General features: G+C 41.7%; 1 protein-coding gene across 2 annotated transcripts in view; it reads left to right on the top strand.

The window, feature by feature from the left end:
• LOC122786474 (ephrin type-A receptor 7-like) overlaps nt 1-17,945 on the top strand; it is a 158,470-nt gene extending 140,525 nt beyond the window's left edge. For both annotated transcript variants that reach the window (XM_044052812.1, XM_044052813.1), the window contains 9 exons: nt 2,215-2,340; nt 4,009-4,194; nt 8,259-8,320; nt 9,202-9,318; nt 10,173-10,259; nt 10,847-10,999; nt 13,860-14,050; nt 14,143-14,307; nt 15,630-17,945. In XM_044052812.1, the coding sequence (XP_043908747.1) occupies nt 2,215-2,340; nt 4,009-4,194; nt 8,259-8,320; nt 9,202-9,318; nt 10,173-10,259; nt 10,847-10,999; nt 13,860-14,050; nt 14,143-14,307; nt 15,630-15,744 (1,202 nt within the window). In that variant the 3' untranslated portion in view covers nt 15,745-17,945. The remainder of the gene's footprint in view (nt 1-2,214; nt 2,341-4,008; nt 4,195-8,258; nt 8,321-9,201; nt 9,319-10,172; nt 10,260-10,846; nt 11,000-13,859; nt 14,051-14,142; nt 14,308-15,629) is intronic.
• The last annotated feature ends 3,258 nt before the right edge of the window (nt 17,946-21,203 follow it).

Raw genomic sequence — 21,203 nt, 5'->3', positions numbered from 1 at the left:
GCCACAAATCAAGCCAATGAAGAAGAAATAAGTGTGGAGCCAAAGTTGATGAATTAAAAAAAAAACCTGGCAGCATTGCGGAGTCATTTCACCCTGAAGTAAATGCTGATTAAACCTGGGATTAAATGGCTTCTTTTGACCAGTGGGAATATGTGTTTGAAAACCCTATTTGACAGAAAAAGAGTCTTCGATCATCCACTCAGCTCTGGCTTTGAAATGGAAAAGGTTTCATTTGCTTCATAATTGTGCTTATGGCTTTATTTGTGTGTGTGTGTGTGTGTGTGTGTGTGTGTGTGTGTGTGTGTGTGTGTGCTGGATCAATAAGCCCTTATGAAGCAGCCACGATAGGATTCCTTGAAGTCGATCTGCAGCTGTAATCACATTTTCAGCTCCCCGCTCAGGCTTTTGGGAAAACCACCTGGCATTTTCCAGGAAGATTTCCAGGACGTTAACAATGTCGTCATAGGGGTCAAAAGTCACCTCATTGAAAGCGTTTCCTCATTGTTTTAAATAGTTATTGACTGCTGGCTGCTGTATTAAGTTATTGTTAGTGTTTGGCAAAAGCAATAGGCATGTGATGAAGAAAAGAAAAACAGGTGCTGCTTTTTGCTTTCTCGCGTAAAGTCAAACTGTCGGGGGTCAATACCACCCGCGCGTCTAAATGTCAGCAGAGAGTTCCGACTGTTGTGTCTCATTAATGTCACTGTAGTGATTTGTGTACAAGTCCATGGTTAGGAATTAATCAAGTATCAGGAAATGTGTCTGTTTCTATTGATTTTGAACCCTGTTGTTATGTTAACAATGTTGAGAAGCTTTAAATGAACACAATGGGCTTTTTTGGCAAATGTCACAGTGCGAGGGATGTCGACGTGGAATATTACCCAGATTAAGACAATTGTCTGATTAGGACACTGTCATGAGAACACCCTTAATCATTTCCCGTCCTCTGGTGTAAGGCTAAGCGCGATAGGAACACCTTTGTTCCTGCTGCAACTGCTCTTTTAAATAACTCTTATTTGCACTTCTTTTTTTTAAAAAACATTCTTATTATTATTTTATTCAACTTATTCAGTGGATGACTGACTTTTTTTTAAATTCTATTTTAATCCTTGTGACTGTGAGTGCACTCTGTCTCAGTGTCTGTGTGTAATACAGATGCTTTCATGATGATGCTTTTCAGCTACAGGTGTAAATTAAGTCACATGACCTTACTTGACTTTATGTTGGCGGGTGACGTGTCCAGAGTGTGACCCCGCCTTTCACCCTATGTCAGCTGGGATTAGCTGGACACAGGCATGTTTCTTAATCAGATTATAACCTGTGACTGTTGGAGTAACATCTCAGCAGTTGAGTCACGATCAGACTTCTCTATTAGCGACTCATATTATCAAAATAGATAGATGTCTTATTTAGAATAAAGTCAACTCCGAGGTTAATTTCTCTCATCATTTTACTATCTGTTCTTTCCTGTTTGAGTTGAGTCTCTGGTTCATTTGCATGTGTCTGTGTTTTTGTGTTTGAGGAGTAACATGAAGCAATCAGAGAAGACAAAAGGATGTGAGCGCCTTGTGATCTGACTAAAGCCTCATGGACGAAACCCAAATTCACTTTTGAGAACTAGGAGTCTTTTGTCTCTTTCTCTTTTTTAAAAAAAAAAAATGTCTCCTCTTCTTTTCTCAGTCTTGTAAGATCAAAACAAACAACTGTGAATACGCAGTCAGAAGCATCGCATGCCGTTTCGAAGGGTTTCGAATCATCGGTTTCTCCCACAAACACAGAAAACTGGCTTAACACGTCAAACTCAGATATTTTGCAGCTAGTGGACATCACGGATATTGATTTCAGGCTCGTTCCTGAACACAACATTATGGTTGAATATTTAAGAACCACAGACAGAGAGAGAGAGAAAAGTCTTTGTTGATGGAGGTAAATCCACTCATTTCTCCGCTGACTGCAGCCTCAGTGGAGCACAGAACAACACAGACATGAGTGTTTCTGCTCTGTGCTGTGAGAGGAAACCTCTGGGACCGCAGACGTTTACGTCTACAGAACAAACTGTCTTTATTTCCCTGTAATGCATCTGTATGTGAGAGTGTATCCTTTGATTTATTTTTGGAACGGTGTGAACGTTTTTGCTGCGGGGACTTCAGCGTTTCTGCGTACAGACTACATGTTGTACACTTCTAAACACTGTGTGTTTCTGTCTCATTCTAGTTAAGATCCCAACGCGGAGGACCTACATTGACCCGGAGACCTGTGAGGACCTGCTGCAGGCTGTGCACGCCTTCGCCAAGGAGCTGGACAACTCCAGTATCAAGATAGAGAGAATAGTACATACAGGTATAAGATTAGAGATCTTCTTCCTCTTACGGCTTCTCACTTTAGGGGGCACCACAGCCGATCATCTGTCTCTATCTTGTCCTATGTCCTCTTCTGTGACACCAGCTGTCCTCATGTCCTCCTTCACAACATCCATGAACCGTCTCTGTGGTCTTCCTCTTGTTGCTGCAGCTCCATCTTCAAATGCTCTGTATTTATGTCACAACGTTAAGATTACCTGGTGTAAAGGGCTGTCAGCGTCAACACGTGTGTATTATCTTGCACTCGCTAGATTGTGTTGGAGCAGCTTGTGCAAAGAGAGAGAGAGCGGGATGTGTTGGTGTCGTGTGGCGCATGCAGCTGAAAATATGATGCAAAACAGGATCAGCCACTTAGTCAGAAAGTGAAATGAATTTGATAAAAATGAGGCTGCAGCTGCCGAGAGATGGTAAGATATAATTCTGCTGCTTCTCTGCCTGTATTGGTTTAGACTTGTTGAATATGTCAATGAATGCTGCAGCACGGTTCATTCATCTGTCCAACACTAATACAGCGTCAGTATTGAACAGAAAAGGCCGCTGAACTGGAACTCCTGCAAAGCGTAAATGCTGTTGCCTTAACATTTCTGAAATCGACTTATTGCGCGTCCTTCGGTTGGAAATAATCCAAATTGATCTGAAGAAAATAGAGATAAAATAATCTAGAAGTCAAGTTTATTAAGGAACGTCGTGACGTTATGTTAATTCACAGGTTAGAGTTGCTTTACATTGTTAATATGGACTTAAAAATACCATTTCAATATGATCACATGCTCTTTTTATAATCACAATTAACTAGTGAACGTCTGCAATGAATCAAAAAAATAATCCTAGCCCTCATTTCAATTATTTTGGATATTTAAATTAGAATGTGTTGTTTCTTATGTAGTTTTGTGTCGAGCAGAAATAAAACATGTACTTCAGCACTACAAGAGACCAGAGTCTCTCCAAAGTTGTGCAGACAGAAGGAATCGGTTTTATCCCAAGGCTAACAAGTCTATAACATGGTAATCAGTACTTCATTTACTGACTCTGTTACAGGAATGAATCATTTGATTCTCTTTATTGTTGCTTAGCACCATTCACAGATGAAGTGCCTCGTTTTATTATGTGATTTCTGGGGAGGAAATTAAAAGCAGACGTCGTTATTTATCAACGTAGCAAAGGTTTTTTTTTCTGCAAAATACTAAAGTTATCCTTGAGCTTTTTTATACGCTCTTTTCTCAACGTGCCTTAAAACAATCGGCATCAACCGGCTCAGTCTGTCTGGAAACGCCGTGATCGTTTGCCGTGTATCTCACCTTTTCACCTGCAGCCCACTCATGTTTGATCTCTTTGTATCTCACATGTCTCTTCATTTGCATCATCTCTCCTCCTGTCCGATATGTTGGTGTTTCTCCTTCTGATTCTGCCCCAGCCTCTCCCCAAAGTCTCCCAAATCCGCATCTTTCTAACCCCTTATTTATTTCTTCTCGCTTTCTTTTCATCTTTTTACTCTGTGTCATCAGTCTGACCTATTTTTTCCACTCGCTCTCTCTGCTTGTTCCTCACCAAAAAGGATTAGGGCCATGTGAGAGAAAAAGGAAAATAGAGAGGGGGAAAAAAAACTCAATAGGGATCCTGACCTCTATTTCTTTATCTCCCCCTACAGGCGACTTTGGGGAGGTGTGTCGAGGCTGTCTGAAGCTGCCCAGTAAAAGAGAGCTGCCCGTGGCCATAAAGACATTAAGGGCCGGCTGCTCAGACAAACAGCGCCGCTCGTTTCTAAGCGAGGCTGGAATCCTGGGGCAGTTCGACCACTCCAACATCATTCGACTGGAAGGCGTCATTACCACAGGTATGAAGCGAGGGAAGTAGACAAATCACAGAGAAAAGGGAGAAGTGGGGGAAAGAAAGAAGTAAGAAAGATCAGGTGCAGATGAAAGAAAGAACAAAGGGAAAAACCCTGTTCTCCAAGGACTTTCTGCTTCCACAGTTCCATTCCTATTCAAATGATGTTTCGTGCCACAGAAGCGCACTCAATCTTGAGTCTGGGGCAGTGGCTGGCATTGTTGCCTCGCAGCAAGAAGGTCACCAGTTGTCCCCGTGTGCACATGGGTTTAAACGGGTCTTCCTGTGTCCTCTCGCAGTCTAAAAACATAATGAATTGGACACTCCTTTGTTGTGAATGATTGTTTGCCCTGAGATGGACTGGGGACATGTCCAGCTCCTGCGACCCTCATGTAGAGGATGAGTGAGTGATTATACTTTGAGTGATGGGTTGTACATGTGTAGATCCCCAGTGGATCTCCTCATCACAGAACGGGTCGAGTCTGCTCATATGTGCCTTATATTTTCCACTAAATGGGAGAATAATTGACACAATTGACAAAAAGAAGAGTTGAAACTAGCGGTTGAGACCATTAACTCCTCAGGATGATGTTTACTGACGTTATAAATCAAGTGAGAAGTAGAAGAAGCTCGAAAGACAACATCGATTTTTATATGCATTCAATGATCCGTATAGGGTCTGCGAGACCAGTGGGGACAAGGCACATGGTGACATTTACGTCACGTGAGCCGTATGACGATTCGCTTCTTGGAAATCATGACTGAAAAAAGACAAAAGTAACTAAAGGTGTGATGAAAGACAGAAGAAGAAGAATATCCGAGGAGGAATAGGGGGAGTTTGAGCACATTCAGTGTCCTAATTCATCATTTCCATCACCAAAGGAAGTTAGCAACGGCTATGACGAACAATTCCAGTATCACAACTACAGAGCGGATCATCACCTGTGTCAAAAGTATGGAGGGTGGAGGTGGGACGGAAACTCAAGTCAGAGTGACGGGGATTGACAGGAGAAGAGAAGATTGGAGAGAGCACCATGCAGGACACTCCGACCAATTCAATATCACACACACGGAGGGGCGGTCAGTGCTCAGAGTGCAGCGCGGGAGGGTGGAAACAGGAGAGGCTGAAGAGGCGAGAGCCCGAGCAACAGTCAAGCTGCATCAGCAGCCATTTTCCACTGACAGATAGCAATTGAGGTCATGGAGTGAAAACACACACACACACACACACAAAAACATGAAGGGAAGAGACAGAGAAAAGAGACATGAGAGACAGCGAAGATGAGCTAGAGGTGAATGGGAAAGGCAGGAGAACTTTCTGGAGTTTTCGTTACTGCCAGCGTGTGTGTGTGTGTGTGTGTGTGCACGTTATGTTAAGGCTCCAGGTAAGGGTTGGGTTAGTGGTAGTTATGGTTAAGGTTAGACTAAGTTTCCAGGAAATGTTTGTAAGTCAATGTAATGGAAACTATACTGTGTGTATTTGTTAACTCTTTAGGATCTTTCTCTGTCCTAAACACCGACCTTGTCAGGACCAGTAGTCCTCATGGAGACTTAAACCTGGTCCTAATGAGGCAGAACCTCATTTCTGAGGAGTTTATTAAGCTTAGGGTTAGGGCTAATGCTTTGTTAAAGCTTTCCAAATGAACGGAAATCAATGCTGTGCCCTATGAAAGATAAGGGTGCAAACCTGTGTGTGTGTGTGTGTGTGTGTGTGTGTGTGTGTGTGTAAAGGCCCAATCACACTCTGTGCTCTGCAGGATGGCAGCAGATGTGCAGGGTACAGTAATTGGTGCTAGAGACCCAGCAGGGCCTTGAGATCCACTCCAATATCTCCCACCATCACACAAACACACACACACACACACACACATCATGTGGATGTTTCCTCATACATAAAAGTGGTCCCATATGTTCACTTTCTTTTCACTACTATTGACACACACACACACACACACACTGCTTGCTTGCACTTCCAAATTGCACATCAGTGCACACAAACAGCACACACACACACACACAGTCACAGTGAGACTACAAATTATCCGCTTTACATCACTTGCCTCCCTTCCATCGCTCCACTGCACTTTATCCCACCTGCAAACAGCATCCTCCTCCTCCTCCTCCTCATCCTCCTCCTCCTCCTCCTCCTCCTCCTCCTCCTGTAATTCAAGGCCACACTCAAATATAACCTGATCAACATGTGTCCTGTTGAACACTGGAGCTCCCTCCTTTGCTTTCTTTGTACATTTCGTAGAGGGAAAGGGATTATGGGATATGCACTGAGGTAATGTGTCTCCTTTCCAGGACTCCAGGAGGTTTTCACACCTCAGAGTATAAAATAAAAAAACACAGGCAGTGTTGAGGTGAGTTTGTTTTCTGCTGTAGTTGTTTGTGTTGATAAAGATCAGCGCAGGAGCTCAATTTGATCAGATCCAACCTCACAAGTGGATTTATCTGTTTATCTGATCTCACATCGTCGTCCAGTCACAGTTCATTGGTTTGACCCCAGATAAACACGTTGTGTTTGTTTTTACACTCACTACATGTGTTATTTTTGATGTTATTGCCATTAATGATAACGATTCCTTTTTATGTCACAAGAAGTGGTGGCTGTGTGATTTTGTATCACTTACGCAACTGAATTAATTCAATTGAAGTAATACATTTTTACTTTTTATATAATATTCGCACCAAATAATGACTTCGGTGAGTTACGCGTTACTGATATTCTTGAAAAATAGTAATTTCTCACCATATGTTTGACTAAATATTCATTTTTGAGCACCATTTAAAAGTGATAATGATAATACATGTTATGTCTTTATTTAATTTTTCATATTTTGTCACAAAGATTTGCCTGGATTACCAAGTATGTTAGTCTGTTGTTGGGTTTCATTCATTCACTTCATTCCCTCATTGTGATGCAGTGGCTAGTATTAGCATAAACTATATAATCCTCCACTCCACTAGCAGTCTGATCTATTTTCATTAGCCATCCTTGCTACCTGATGGAGTCCATTATAGATGCCACAGTTTGAAATTGAAAGTACTGTAAAGTTAAAGACTCTGCTTTTCAATATCTATTCTAATGACTTACAAGTGTGTAAGAGCTGAATTTGTGTTTTTGTGAAGCGGCAGACGGGACTTATTACTCCCTCCCTCCCTTCGTCAGGATGTGCGGAATAATTTGACATCTTCTCTAACGCAGCGTCTCCGTCAGCTGAAGCGTTGTTTGTCGCTGTAGTCGCACACACACGTGTAGTGCCGGCCTCCTGCAGCTCACAAACACCGGGGGCATCAACCACGCGCTTCGACCCCGCGACTCGCGTTCGTTACAAGGTGGCAGGTGCATCACGGCAGCGTCCTCGTGCTGCTGACTTCACAGCTCTCGGGTGTCGCGTTTCCAAACGGCCTCCTCGTGCCCAGCGTCGCGCTCACGCTGGTGAACCATGAGCTGTGAAAGCTTTTTTTTTTTCCTTCCAATACATCTTCACAAAGTCCCGGGATTAATGGCCTCTCATGCTATCTGAGGATCAGTAATTTAAGATACCAGCTTGTTTACATATCTATCACGCTGCACTTGACAGTATCAACCGCCCATATTCAATACTCCACTCCTCCTCCTCCTCCTCTTCTTCTCTCTCTCTGTTTCCTCTTTCCCTCCAACTGCTGCAGTCTTATTATCCTCCTCTGTGCACTTCATAGCACTGTGCTGGATCCCTGCCATCTGTGCCGGGCTACACACACACACACACACACGTATATGTCCATGCACACCTGAGCTATGTTTTATTGTGAGTGTGTGCGCGTGTGAGTGTGTGTGTGTGTGTGTGTGTGAGGGTCATTAAACTTGCTGAGGCAGCCAGGGAAGCACACAGGTTCTCCCGGCTTCACCACAGTTCACTGAGTGAAGAATGGCTCTGCACAACGACTCGGCACTGCTGCCAAGTGGACTCCACTCACTTTAATCTCTCCCTCCCTCCCTCTGTGTCTCCATCTCCATTACACCACACCCACCCCACGATTATATCTCCCCTCCCATACTCCCTCCTGTCCTGCTCTTTTCTCCAGGTAACACCATGATGATCATAGTGGAGAACATGTCCAACGGATCGTTGGATTCCTTCCTGAGGGTAGGTTTTACTGTGTCTACGTGTTAATATGTGCATTTATCTTCAATTTAGGTGCAAAAATAAACCCATATTATTGCCTTCTGCGTCCGTAAACAAGCCATTTTGTTCTAATAATCCCGAAGTCCTAGGGCAGCAATACTCGTGCTTATTGCAGTAACGGGGAGAAAAAAACCATAATGTAATTAACGCCACAAATGGAGTGTTTCAGCTCAAAGATGCTGTAAGCTTCTGTAAACTGTAATTGTGCTCCTCCGCTCTGTGTGTTTTATAATGATATGAATTAATGGCCTGTTTGTTTTTATTCTTCAAATAAAGGGAATCAGCTCAGTGAGCTCAACACTGCGCTGTAGGAACAGATGTTTGGCTTTATTCTTTTCCTTTTTTTTTGTTTTTGAGATCACTGTGTGTTCTATACCAGTGGTTCCCAAAATCTGGGTCGGGACCCGCTGACAGACTGTGGGAGATATTTTTTGGATCCCCCAAACTAATTTGCAGAATTTTCCTTCAGATGTATGTGTGTATGTTTAAAATAGCGTGAATAAAATGAAGTTTTAGTTCATTTACCAATCCAAAATGATACCAGATCTTAGAGATAAAGCTTTAAATGAATTACTACATCAGGGGTCGCCCAATATTTTCATCTCTTCGTCGACATCTGCTGTATCTACTAACCTTTTTTCCCTTTAATTTAAACTAGTATTATGCAAAAAATGGCACATTTAAAAGATATGTTGGTCTAAAAACTTGAATTTGCCATAGAGTGTAACTTAATGTGTGTATAAATTCAAAAAGTGTGTCCTCGTATAGAAAATTTGGGAAAAACTCACCTTCCTCCCTTTGTTCCTCACCTCCTCGTCCTTTCTTTTCTCTCGTAACTCCAGAAACACGAAGGCCAGCTGAGTGTGATGCAGCTGATGGATATACTGACCGGCGTGGCGTCGGGGATGAAGTATCTCACCGAAATGGGCTTCATCCACAAACGGTTGGCCGCACACAAGGTAAGAGAGCAGGTGGGAGGAGATGATAGAGGGGTGAGGCTGTGGGGGGGTGTGATGTATGTCCTTGTCTGCAAACGTCTTTGACAGTCGCTCAGCACTAGGTTTATATTTGAGGAAAATAACAACACAACACTGTCAAAATCATTTTGTCACATCTGTTTTTTTTTTTACTTTTCCTAAAAGAACCCATCTGTCAAACTGCAGATGCTGTGATCGTGTCGGGGATTATTATTTATTTGAATATTGAATGTGATTTTTTTTTTTGTAAACAATCGATTATTGCTGGTGCTGTAAGCAAATCTGAAATCTGAAAATCCTCTGAGGTCCACACCCAAACCCTGACTCATGATCAATAATTCCCATGTACAGTATATTATTGTTTTCATGTGAACTTGGGGATAAAAACAATTCCATACAGATTAATGATGAGTCCACTTCACGTTGTTCCTGAACATGCAGCTATTTCAACACATGCATGTGACGATTGCAGCTGTAAGGTTTAGCTTCTCAACATAAATAACAATATTAATAATATGAAGTGCAAATACTAAAATGTTAGGCCTGTATGCTGACCGGCTGACACGGATACTTACACATAAAATATCACAATATTGCTGTATGTGTCACCTGGTCATAAATATACTTGGTCAGATAAAACAAAAACAACACGTCATTTAAACGCCATGACTTTGTATTTAGTGGAAATCTATTATACGTCATTTACAGTTATTTAAAATTCTATATTCTATTGAATGACCTTTGTGACCCACAGCCAGCACTTTGCTGATTTATGTATGTTGCATATTGTAATTGTTTTGCCTCCAAATGTAACCGGTCGGTTTACTCGATCACAGGTGCTGGTTAACGCCAACCTGGGCTGCAAGGTGTCAGGTTTCAGACCTCTACAGGACGACAAGATAGAGGCCATCTACACCACACTGGTAAGAGAAAACCTGTAAAAACTCAGTATCACTCCTGTTCTGCATTCTGATATTATGATTTCCATGTGTCATGTATCCTGTGATTTCAATTTCAGGATTCTATACGATGAAACCGCACATCTGTTGGTCCTGAAAATATTTCCTGATAAAATGAAAGCTATATGCTTTTATTTTGAAATGGATACAGGACGTGTTGTGCTTGTGATATAAGCAACTGATGTAGACGCTAAAACTGTGCTGAAAGATCCTTTTCACTGTCTACATCTCAGCACCTGAGATGTAGGTGTCACGTTGGACAGTGTGGCTGCTCAAATCAGTAAATATGGAAAAGCAAGTATTTCTGTTTTCTGTGCTGCAGCTGGGATATAGATTTTATCTACTATCCTAATATTACCCAAGTATTTTCAAGTCATTTGTTATGAATGTGCACATGTTGGGGAAGTCGTATAATTAAAGCATCAAAAAACAAACCAAAATCCACTGAAAATATTCTACATTGACACTTTGTTCAAAGGCAACACTATCGCTTTACATTCTGTGATCTCTCTACACCTCTGTGTCTTCCCTCTCCCGCTTTGGTTTGCCAGCACGGAGGGAAGAGTGTGGTGCTGTGGACCGCTCCAGAAGCCATCCAGTACCACCGCTTCTCCTCCGCCTCAGATGTCTGGAGCTTTGGCATCGTCATGTGGGAGGTCATGTCCTACGGAGAGAGACCCTACTGGGATATGGGCAACCAGGATGTAAGTAAAGAAGGGTGCTTTCTATTAATCCCTCCCGCTATGGCCTTTATTCTGTATATATCTATTTTTATATTAATATCTGTACTTAACCAGCCTCGGTCTCTTCTCACCTCCCTCCGATTCACCTTTTCAATGAACTCCGTATCCGTGACCAGGCTTGGATCTTGTTATAAGAAGCCGCAGTAGCTCTGAGAGCTATTGCAGGGCCTAAGTCCCCCTCCTTTTAGTCTGCATTAGCTCCGTGACCAATCCTGTTTTCTCCTAAGGACGCGTTGACCCCCTTCTCGTGGCCTCCGCCTGAGTGCTGCATCCTGCTCTTAAAAGTATTGAAAATCCCTCTGCAAAAATTCTGCCTCTTTCAGAAAATGTAAAATATTCACTATTTGAGGGCTGAAAAGATTGTTCAGTTCGCCTGGACCCTGTCACTTATCGCTGCCACTTATTTCCAGTGTGTGTCAGTGTGTGAGGATTCATCACGACTGCCTTTTTAATCCTTAAAAAAAGAAAAACTAAATGAGTTTTTGTTCAGATTTCTTTGAAAGGAAAATCATACCTTGAAGTGCAGATGAAAGAGACAAAAGAGCAGATCTTACTCTGGATGTTTTTGTTAGAGGCAACAACATGTAAAGGATTAAATATCCACTGTGTAACATTTAACATGTGTAACATGCCTTTTTAGCGACATTGTGACCTGTGGCGTCCTGGAGAGATTTACTGTCAGAGTGTGACATCACTGAGCAGACACTGAAGACCAGAGGAGCAGGGACGGGCGGGTGTGATGCTCAAAATCACTGGGTCAGATTTCAGCAAAATAAAAACTTTAAAGGGTCAAAAGTGAACTTTCAAAGACAGCTGCTGCTGTCAACACTGACGCGCTGCCTCATTGCTATGCTCACATTGTGACCAAGTGTCCTGGGCTCCCGCCAGAACAGTGACAGAGAGGAGACTGCACTGTTTTACTGATGAGGTAACTAAAGCGAACTAACGCTGTAGTCTTCACTCAACGTCGCTCAATTTCCTGTTTGGCCCGGCGTGCTGTGCTTGATCAAACTTTCTGGTGGAGTCTGTGTTGTGTCAGGAGAAGGTCGTTTGTTGGGAGGCTGTAAGCAAACTACAACTCACTCGCTACTCACTGGGTCAATAATGGTGGACAGTAGTCGGCCTCTGCTGTTTACCCCAGAGTCACATCTTTTAGATTTTCATAGAAGGTCCAACCCTACTCTGACAGTCAATATACAGGTCATTTTTTTATTATTCTTTATTATTCTTACATACAAGTGTACCGTAATCCCTAAACCAGGTGTGAACCAGTGTGTATGTGTATCTAGTTGATGTTGTGTGTTCATCCAAGTGTAAATCTTCACAGTTTAGTGTAAAGTAGTGGAATTATACTTGTAATAATACCAAAAATTGGTGATTCTAGTGCCTCTTTCTGGTCAAACACCAGCTACTGCATTCAACTTTTTTGACTTTCTTGACTATCCAAACGAAAATTGAAGAATAATAATAATAATAATAACAATAATGACTTGAAACGTAAACAACATTTTTCTCTTTACTTTTGAGATTTCCCTCTGTGTGGACGAAGCGCCGATATGATAAAAATAAAAATAAAAAATTCACCTACAGCCGTTTCCATGTGGATGGGCCCTTAGTCCACTTAGCCTAGTGCAAGGCCTTGTGTCCCAGACTCCTCCCCCTTTTGTAAATGCCAGAGGTGTGGCTTGGAACACGGTGTGAGCGATCGAAAACCGTCTCACTGAAATTTGACATGCAACTGGTGTCAAATTCACGACCAAACCACGCCCCCTGCACTACTCCCCACTCTCCCTCCCTCCTCCTCTCCCTCACTCAGCAATGGGGCGGAGTCACTCTTTTAGTCACCCTTTAAAATCAGATTCAATCCAAAAAGTGGTTTGTAAAATAAACTGTCAAACTTACATCCAGTCAGCATATAGAGCTTTAAGATGAAAATGAAAGAGTGTTTCACTCACACAGCAGATTTAAGTAGAACTTTTTCCCGTGAAAGTGTCAGTTTTTTATCAGGTGCATCAGGTGCTTCAATGCCCTCTCACATTAACGCCATCAGAAAATAATGTGCACACTTTATGCCGGCAGGCGCAGAGTTGAAAAAGCACAAGGCATTATTAGCATGTTGGCTTTTCCAATGTCCAAACGTGAATATTCATGAGTTACTCAGCAGGCAGATGAATAGCGATCGCTGCCCTTTCACCAAGCAGAAGAAAGTTTTCACTCAGCCTCGTCCGTGTTATCAAACTTCCAATTGAAAGGGCGAAGGTCGAGCTTGTAGAGCAGCGGGGATATTAATCCATTTTAAATTGATACATTATATCAGAACGGCGTTGTCGCTGGGCCTGTCCACCTGTGATCCGTCCTGCACTTTACTCGGCCGCTTTGATTAAATGGGAAATGTCAAATGCTGAAAAGCATTTCGTGAATGCTCTTTGGTGAGACAGCAGCTTAAGGGGCTGAGAGGACGCTGGAGTGGGACACAGCGAGAGGGTTTGAGGAAATAATGCTGCTGATTGATGTCATTTTTTGATCCTCTTCTCCCTGGAAGACGAGATCTTGTATCTCATTGTATCTTCCCGGCTAAATAAAGGATACATAACGTTGAAGAGGGAACTCTTTAAATAAAAAGATGAATGGTTACTTACTGGAGCTTTAATTTGTAGCAGCAGGAAACCGTAAGGTTCACTTCTACTGCCAGACCCTATGTCCATTTGAATGAAAACAACAGAAAGTGTAGACGTGGTTCAACATGAGGTCCTTCACACCTGCCTGAGCGAGTTCCACGAGAACTTCTAAAGTGATCTCGACTTCCCGCTTCCACCTGTAGGTGATCAAAGCCATCGAGGATGGTTTCAGGCTGCCGGCTCCAGTCAACTGTCCCCCACATCTCCATCAGCTCATGCTGGACTGTTGGCAGAAGGAGAGGACGGAGAGGCCCAGCTTCAGCCAGATCCACTCAGCCCTCAGCAAGAGCATCCGCTCCCCCGACGGCATCGGCTCCTCCACACTGGCGCGCAGGTATGTGTCAGGTGACCCTCAGCGACCGCACGGACGGTTTTCATTCATGTCTATAAACCTCTGAACGCTCACCTGTGTGCGTTCTCCTTCAGGACTCTCAGTTCGTCCATCACACTCGCAGAGCGACCTCTTCCGTCCTTCCCTTCCTTTAACTCGGTAGGAGAGTGGCTGGACGCAGTGGACATGGGTCGATACAAGGACAACTTCACCGCTGCAGGATACTGCTACTTAGAGTCTGTGGCACGAATGACTGTACAGTAAGTAGCTTCACGCAAAACAGTCTGCAGGTGTTCAGCTGTGGAAACATCTTAACTGACATTATTATAATTAGAAAAATAAATTTTAGACAAATGTGGGCAACTATTTTAAAGGGGGTTTAAGGGTCTGTCACATAAGTTAGTGATGCTCAAAAGCCTGAAATCACTAGAGGGAAAAAACGTTTATATCGGTATCTGTATCAGTTGTAAGTATTGGCAAAAATTCCAATATTGTGCCTAATTTTGAATATGACAAGTGAAAAGAGGGGCCACTAAATTCCAATGGTTTAAAGCTTCACTCTGGTCACACTGTTGAGTTTGATCACCTGTGAGCAGGGGCGTAGCAAGCTTTTCAAAAGTGCGGGGGATGGATGTGGTTCATATTTAATAATAATAATTAATAATGCATTTTTTGACCAAACAATAAAAACGATGAATACAATGACAGAAGGGTACAAAAGGTTTAAAATACAAGATATAATAAAAAGTATAAAAACACACTCAGTATAAAATAATAAAAAAGGAAACAAAATGCTACAAACATGACTAATAAAATAAAAATAAAAATTGGGTTTGAACACTTTTCTCAATTATTTCACATGGATATTTAACACAGCTTGTTGATATGATAATTCAATAATGTCTTATATTTTATTATCAACAACAATAATAATAATAATAATTCCATATGTCCAAAAGTGACTGACACTAACGGAAAATAAGTCAAAACTCTATAGCGTGTGAACTATGAACCTAGCTAGTTCACGCGAGCTGAACGATAAAGCTAACGCACCAAGGGAGGCGGGACTTAAGGCAGAACAGCCAATCGCCAGCCGGTCAGTTTTCACTCAGGTGCGTCCTGTATTCAGAGGTGTGCATAAAAGTGCTCGGACAACGTTTGGAGCCGTCATGATGATGACGATGATGATGATGATGACGATGATGATGATGATGATGATGATGTGCAGCCTCATACCGAACATGAAAGCTTTTCAGTCTAGAAATGAGTTGTTCCTTTCCAATGATAGACAGCCTCAGTAAAACTACCAATAAACAAATAAATCAATCTACTCTTCTCAATCAAACATCAGTGGGCGGGGCTCGGAGCGCCTCTGGCTCGTCACCTCGCGTTACCTCGGCTTTCAATCAAACCGCCACCCGGCGCGCGGTGATGAAAGCCAAATGTTTGAGTGATAAAATGCTGATAAATTAACCCGGAAATTGGAGCTTGAGAAATGATTAGGAGTCACCGACTGCAGCCAGTGATGGAGAGTCCAATAAACTTCCCAATGATCTTTGTAAATCTTGATCTGTGTCAACAGAGACGTCATGAGCCTTGGCATCACTTCCTTAGAGCACCAGAAGCTCATACTGGCCGCCATCCAGACGCTCAGAGCCCAGGTCATCCAAATGCACGGCCGCGGTGTGCAGGTCTAACACGGAGTCCACTCCACGAGTCCCGCGCCGCCGCCGCCGCCGCCGCAACAGACGGACGATGGGATGGAGGAGAGGGGGAAGACAGAGAGACAGAGAGAGAGTGCTCTTCTAGACTCCTCATTCCCCACTTTTCCTCCTTTCTTTTTGTGATAATCCCCCTCCCTCCCCTCGCAGACGAGCAGTGTTCTTGTTGTGATGATGGGGTGAGATTGGAGGAGTGACTCTTTTTCTTTTTTCTCTATCTGAAGTGCGGATAGAGGTCGAATGAAATGTAACGCAGGCTCTGTCTGTCCTGAAGCTGACCGACGGAGATACACTGACTCACACTAGATATCGATTAGTGTGCAAAGAGACACATTTTTGGTGGAATGTCCCTTTACCGCGACATTGATTCCCTTAAAGAAACACACGTTATCAGAGTCCTGGATCGAAGAACACTCTCCTCAGAAGTGGCACGGCTGATTTTCTTTGTACATCTTATTCACTTTGAAGACACAAAATGAAGTGATCTCACATCAGAACGTTACTGCAGATTTGAACACGTCTGGATTATAATCTGTGGTCTCAGAGCAAAGCAGCGTAAAAGACGACTGTGCTGTCCCACGCTGAGGCTCCGGTGGCTGCAGAGGAAGTTAAAGAGTGTTTGCCGGATGAATGGAGCGACAGTGAGACGTGGGTGATGATGATGATGATGATGTACGCTTGTTTCAGGAATATCACGCTGCTTTGTTTGTTTCCCCATTTTGAGGTTAACTGGTGGTGACACAAATGCTGCAGTGACTTTAGGAATGGTGTGTCGTTTCTTTACATCCGCGTGTCTTCACTTTCCTTCCTTTCGTGCGGATGAAGCGTCATTTTGCCGTTACTTTCTTCTCACTAAACACGATCCTCTTCCACGTTGAATCCTTTGTGCAGACGTCGGGGCGGACTCTGGAAGGACAGCCTGATTCACTTTATTTATTCATGTTTACAGATTGTAACGCAGATGTCTACGGAGGAGATGCGACCGTGGTTTACTTCACTCAGCGGCGTAGGCGGAAATGGGTTTTTTTCTGGGTGGGGCCGTACAAAAGTGGGCGGATCATCTTGTCGCAGAAAAAGAAAGAGTAAAAGTCGAGACCGAAAACACACACATAATTTGAATATCATGCACTGCAAAGGCAATAACAGCAACACATTGGACATATGTATTTATATATACAGTATATATATATATATATATATATACACAGAACATGAACATGTGAATATTTATCATTTTTGTAACAGAATGTTTGTTTGACTGGAGTCGGCTGTGTGAGTGGGTGACTCATGTGTCCACCCAGACTCATTACTGGCTACGCCGCTGATATAACTTCAAGATTTGATCTTAATGACGTCTTGTTTTTGATTTTTCTTTGATTTAGTGTTGATTTATTATATTAAGATGACTGTGAATTTGTCGTTTGCTACAGTTCATTTAAAGTCCACGATGAGTGGACGTGTCGTTTACAGTGCGAGTTGCAGTATGGATACAGAATGTCCTGCAGATGTTCATTTGTTTGTGTCTCTGTCTCTGTTGTTTTATCCCGTTTGATTTCATGTTGCACCAGTTCTAACCCTCACTTCTCTGTCTGTACAGTGATCTGTATTTAAATGCAAAAAGGAGATTGAAAGGAAGAAGTGAATCGGGGCATTATCTGATGACCACATCATCTTTTTATTCAATATTGTAAAACTGATTTGTATTTGGTACAAGCAGAGTTTTTTTGGTGGTTCTCCTCGTACTCTCTTTCTGTAACTGTCAAAAATATCTGAGAAAAAAACCACACACACACACACACACACACACACAGTCAAACTGGACCTCGTCACCACGATGAATGAAACTCAAATCTGTCTCTGTTTCCCCGCTCCCTTCTGTTACTGTAACCGTTCTGTTTAATACTGTAAATATGTATTTGAAAATGCTAAATCTATTTTTATAATTTGTTTGAGGAACAACTTGTTGAATATAATATCTGCTCACTGTGTAAAGGTTTTCTTTGTTTGAATTTAGGGCCATAGCTGAGAAAACCCTGGTGTTTGGATTAGAAAACGAAAAGGTTTTCTCCTTTCTTTCTTTTGTTTGTTTGTTTGTTTTTGATGATTTTTACTTGTTAGATGAAAATCTGATGGCTGTTGCAATATTGAAACGTGTTATTAAAAAATCTCCAACACAGGCAGACGTTTTTGTCCATATCCCCTATTTCTATAATGACTGCGATCTTTACATGACATTATTATTTAGGTCAGTCATTTAAATAATCAGAATTATAAAAGGCTCCTTTGGCACTGATGTCATTATAATGACTGTTCATAAGTCACTGTATGAACATGGAATACATACTTTTCCTGTCTAGTTCAGTCATTTTGACCCTGAAAGTGTCAAAAAGGTTTTATTGTCAAAGTCTAAACTGATAAACCTATAATTAGACATTAAAATGTCGCAGAGTCTCAAACATGTCCAACTTTAAAGCTACAGTATGTAAGATATTTGATGTCGTAAGTCATGAAAAAGGTCATAAATTGACCATAATTTGTCGTCACAAATGGTAAAATGGTCTAACACTAATTCACACTCAGACTTGTACTGTTACCCGATGGTGAAGCGGTATACTACTGCTATTTACCTGGACTCCCGATATAGACCATTTAAAACTTTAGGACTAATATGCTCATATTTAGTTGCTCCTGCCAAGATACGAGCATCTGTAGGACACTGAAACTCTTCTTAGGCAACCCTGAGAGCAGCACATTACAATAATCCAGCCTGGATGTCACAAAAGCATAAATAAGAGATGAAAATCTTAAAAGCAGATCACTGAAAAAGCAAGTGATTCTCTTGTGGCAACCCTGAGAGATGGAGAAACCAAAGAATAAAATATTTCTAAAATATTTTATTACGGTAGTGTCTCTTTACAACTGCAGTACGTGTGGGTACTAGAAACAAATGTGTGACATTCAAACTGACAGATAAGCTCAGAAATAACAGGTTGAAGTATGACTTTAAAAACCAAAGAAGTTTCAGAATAAAATTCTACTGCTCAAAAAACCTGGTCGTTCAGTAGCAGAATAAATGCTTCTTGTCCTCGGCCACCGCATACACACAAACGCTCCCTCAGTCAGGTCTGATAGTATTGTTTGACAAACCATGTTACATTGTGAAGACCACACCGAGGCAGATCAACATAAAAAAACTAATCACCAAAGGCTGAGTGACAAGTTAAATTCTAGTGTTTCAGTCTCACTTCTGTTGAGGCTGCGTTTTGTGTCCTACCAACCAGTGAAGTTTGCAGTGCTGTGAAAAGTCCATTCCCCGACACCACAGGGACAAACAGCTCACATCTAATTAACCTTGTCAAGCGTATAAAAAAAATAAAAACCTGGCAGAATCCTTGGGTTTCAGGATTTGGCCTCAGGGAACAGGATAGTGACACCAAGGAGCTCAGCAGTTAAAGGTGGATGTGCTTTTAAATGATAAAACTCGGGCCAATTACAGTATCTCTTGACCCCTTAACTTCATTGCTGGTGCTCAGAAATGAAATGAAGGGATGGACGGTCATTTGTCCTACCTTAAAGCGTCTCATACTCATCTCTGTGCTGTAAGGTGAATGCCCTGCACCGTCCACTTGCCTCTCCATACCTTCTCCTGTCGTCACCAGCTTTCTCTCTCAGCTCCGCCACATCAAATTATTAAGTCTCCCATCTCCAGGACTGAGGTTGTTTTACTTTGTGCCTTATTATACAATGCCCACCTTCACACCAGCACTATGGGAAATAATTGTAAATGCAAATGATCTGTTCGTGGGACTACTGTGGGCAGCCGTGTGGGTGTGGAAGTGAGCGCACCAGTGCTGGCTCACACCGGCCAGTGTGTGTGTGTGTGTGTGCATGTGAATATAACTCCATCCATGGGCATTTCAATTAAATAATAAGATCCTTTTTTTTTTATTAATCTCATACAGTTGCAGCAGCAATCCATACTTTTTTTTATAATAGGACTTATTCGACTCGAGGATTGGAGTTTGAGACTTTATGAGTTTTATCTGCGAGCCTCCTGAACCTCCCACGCAGTCAAATATCACCTTGTTCCAGCCGAGCAGCATCTGAACTCATGCTTCAGCAACACTGGGTTTACTGCAGATCATTAAATACTGGAGGAATATTCATTTATGAGTCTAGAAAATGTAGATTTACTGTATATCTTAAAGTTTAGAGCCTGGCCAGCCCAAATGTCAGAGGTTTGAGGCCCCTAAAAATTTAGTAAAACTTCTGAGGCTCACATTTTTATTAAGAGGGTTAGAGTTATTAATTTATTCATTCATTCATCTTCTACCACTCTTATCTTACACATGAGGGTCATAAGGCCGGACATAGGGCGAAAGGTGGGGTCACACCCTGGACAGGTCACCAGTCCATCACAGGGTAACTTTAGAGTGTCAATTTACCTAATCCCCAAATCTGCATGTTTATAGACATGCGTAAGGAAACCAGAAACCCGGGGAAAATCCCCACACACGGGGAGAATATGCAAACTCCATGCAGAAAGGCCTTTTTTTAAACTTCATCATCAACCACTCTGCCATAAGAAGAGCTAGCCTTGAAAAGGCTTGAAAAAGACTTGAACATGCTAGCTGACATTTTTTTTGACATTGATGTCTGCAAAGACAGTATGTCGTCCAAAATGGGTCAAAAAAGTCATAGCATAGTATGTCGTCCAAAATGGGTCAAAAAACTCATAGTAAAGTATGTCGTCCAAAATCGTTCAAAAAAGACATAGTATAGTATGTCGTCCAAAATCGGTCAAAAAAGTCATAGTAAAGTATGTTAAAATCGGGGTCAAAAAGTCCATAGTAAAGTATGTAGTGAAATGACCCAAAATCGAGCCTAGTTTCTAAAAGTAAGTCAAAATAATGTATGTCAAAAAGTCATAGTATAATTATAATAATCCCAAAATAGGTAAAAAAGAGTCATGTGAGTATAGTGTATTTATTCCAAAATCAACGAAAAAAGTCCATATTATCATAAATTAATATTTTGTCCAAAATCAACCAAAAAAAATTAAAAAGCTAGTATAATTATGTAGATCCAAGTGCAAAAAATTCACTTGTAAAATTACATATTAAAGTCATAAAATTGACAAAAAAGAAAAGGATAATAACTCATTGTAATGGAAATGACTCATCAAAAAAGGATATCATAAATGCAAAAATAAGTATCAGGTCCAAAATCAGTCAAAAAAGTCAAAGTATAGTATGTCTTCCAAAATCAGTCAAAAAAGTCATAGTATAGTATGTCGTCCAAAATCAGTCAAAAAAAGTCAAAGTATAGCATGTCGTCCAAAATTTAAAAAAAATGTCATAGTAAAGTATGTCTTCCAAAATGAGTCAAAAAAGTCATGGTATAGTATGTTGTCCAAAATGAGTCAAAAAAGTCAT

Source organism: Solea senegalensis, linkage group LG20 (assembly GCF_019176455.1).
Source record: "Solea senegalensis isolate Sse05_10M linkage group LG20, IFAPA_SoseM_1, whole genome shotgun sequence".
NCBI classification, from domain to species: domain Eukaryota; kingdom Metazoa; phylum Chordata; class Actinopteri; order Pleuronectiformes; family Soleidae; genus Solea; species Solea senegalensis.
Note: the sequence above shows the minus strand (reverse complement) of the source record. Positions and strands in the feature narration are given on the sequence as shown.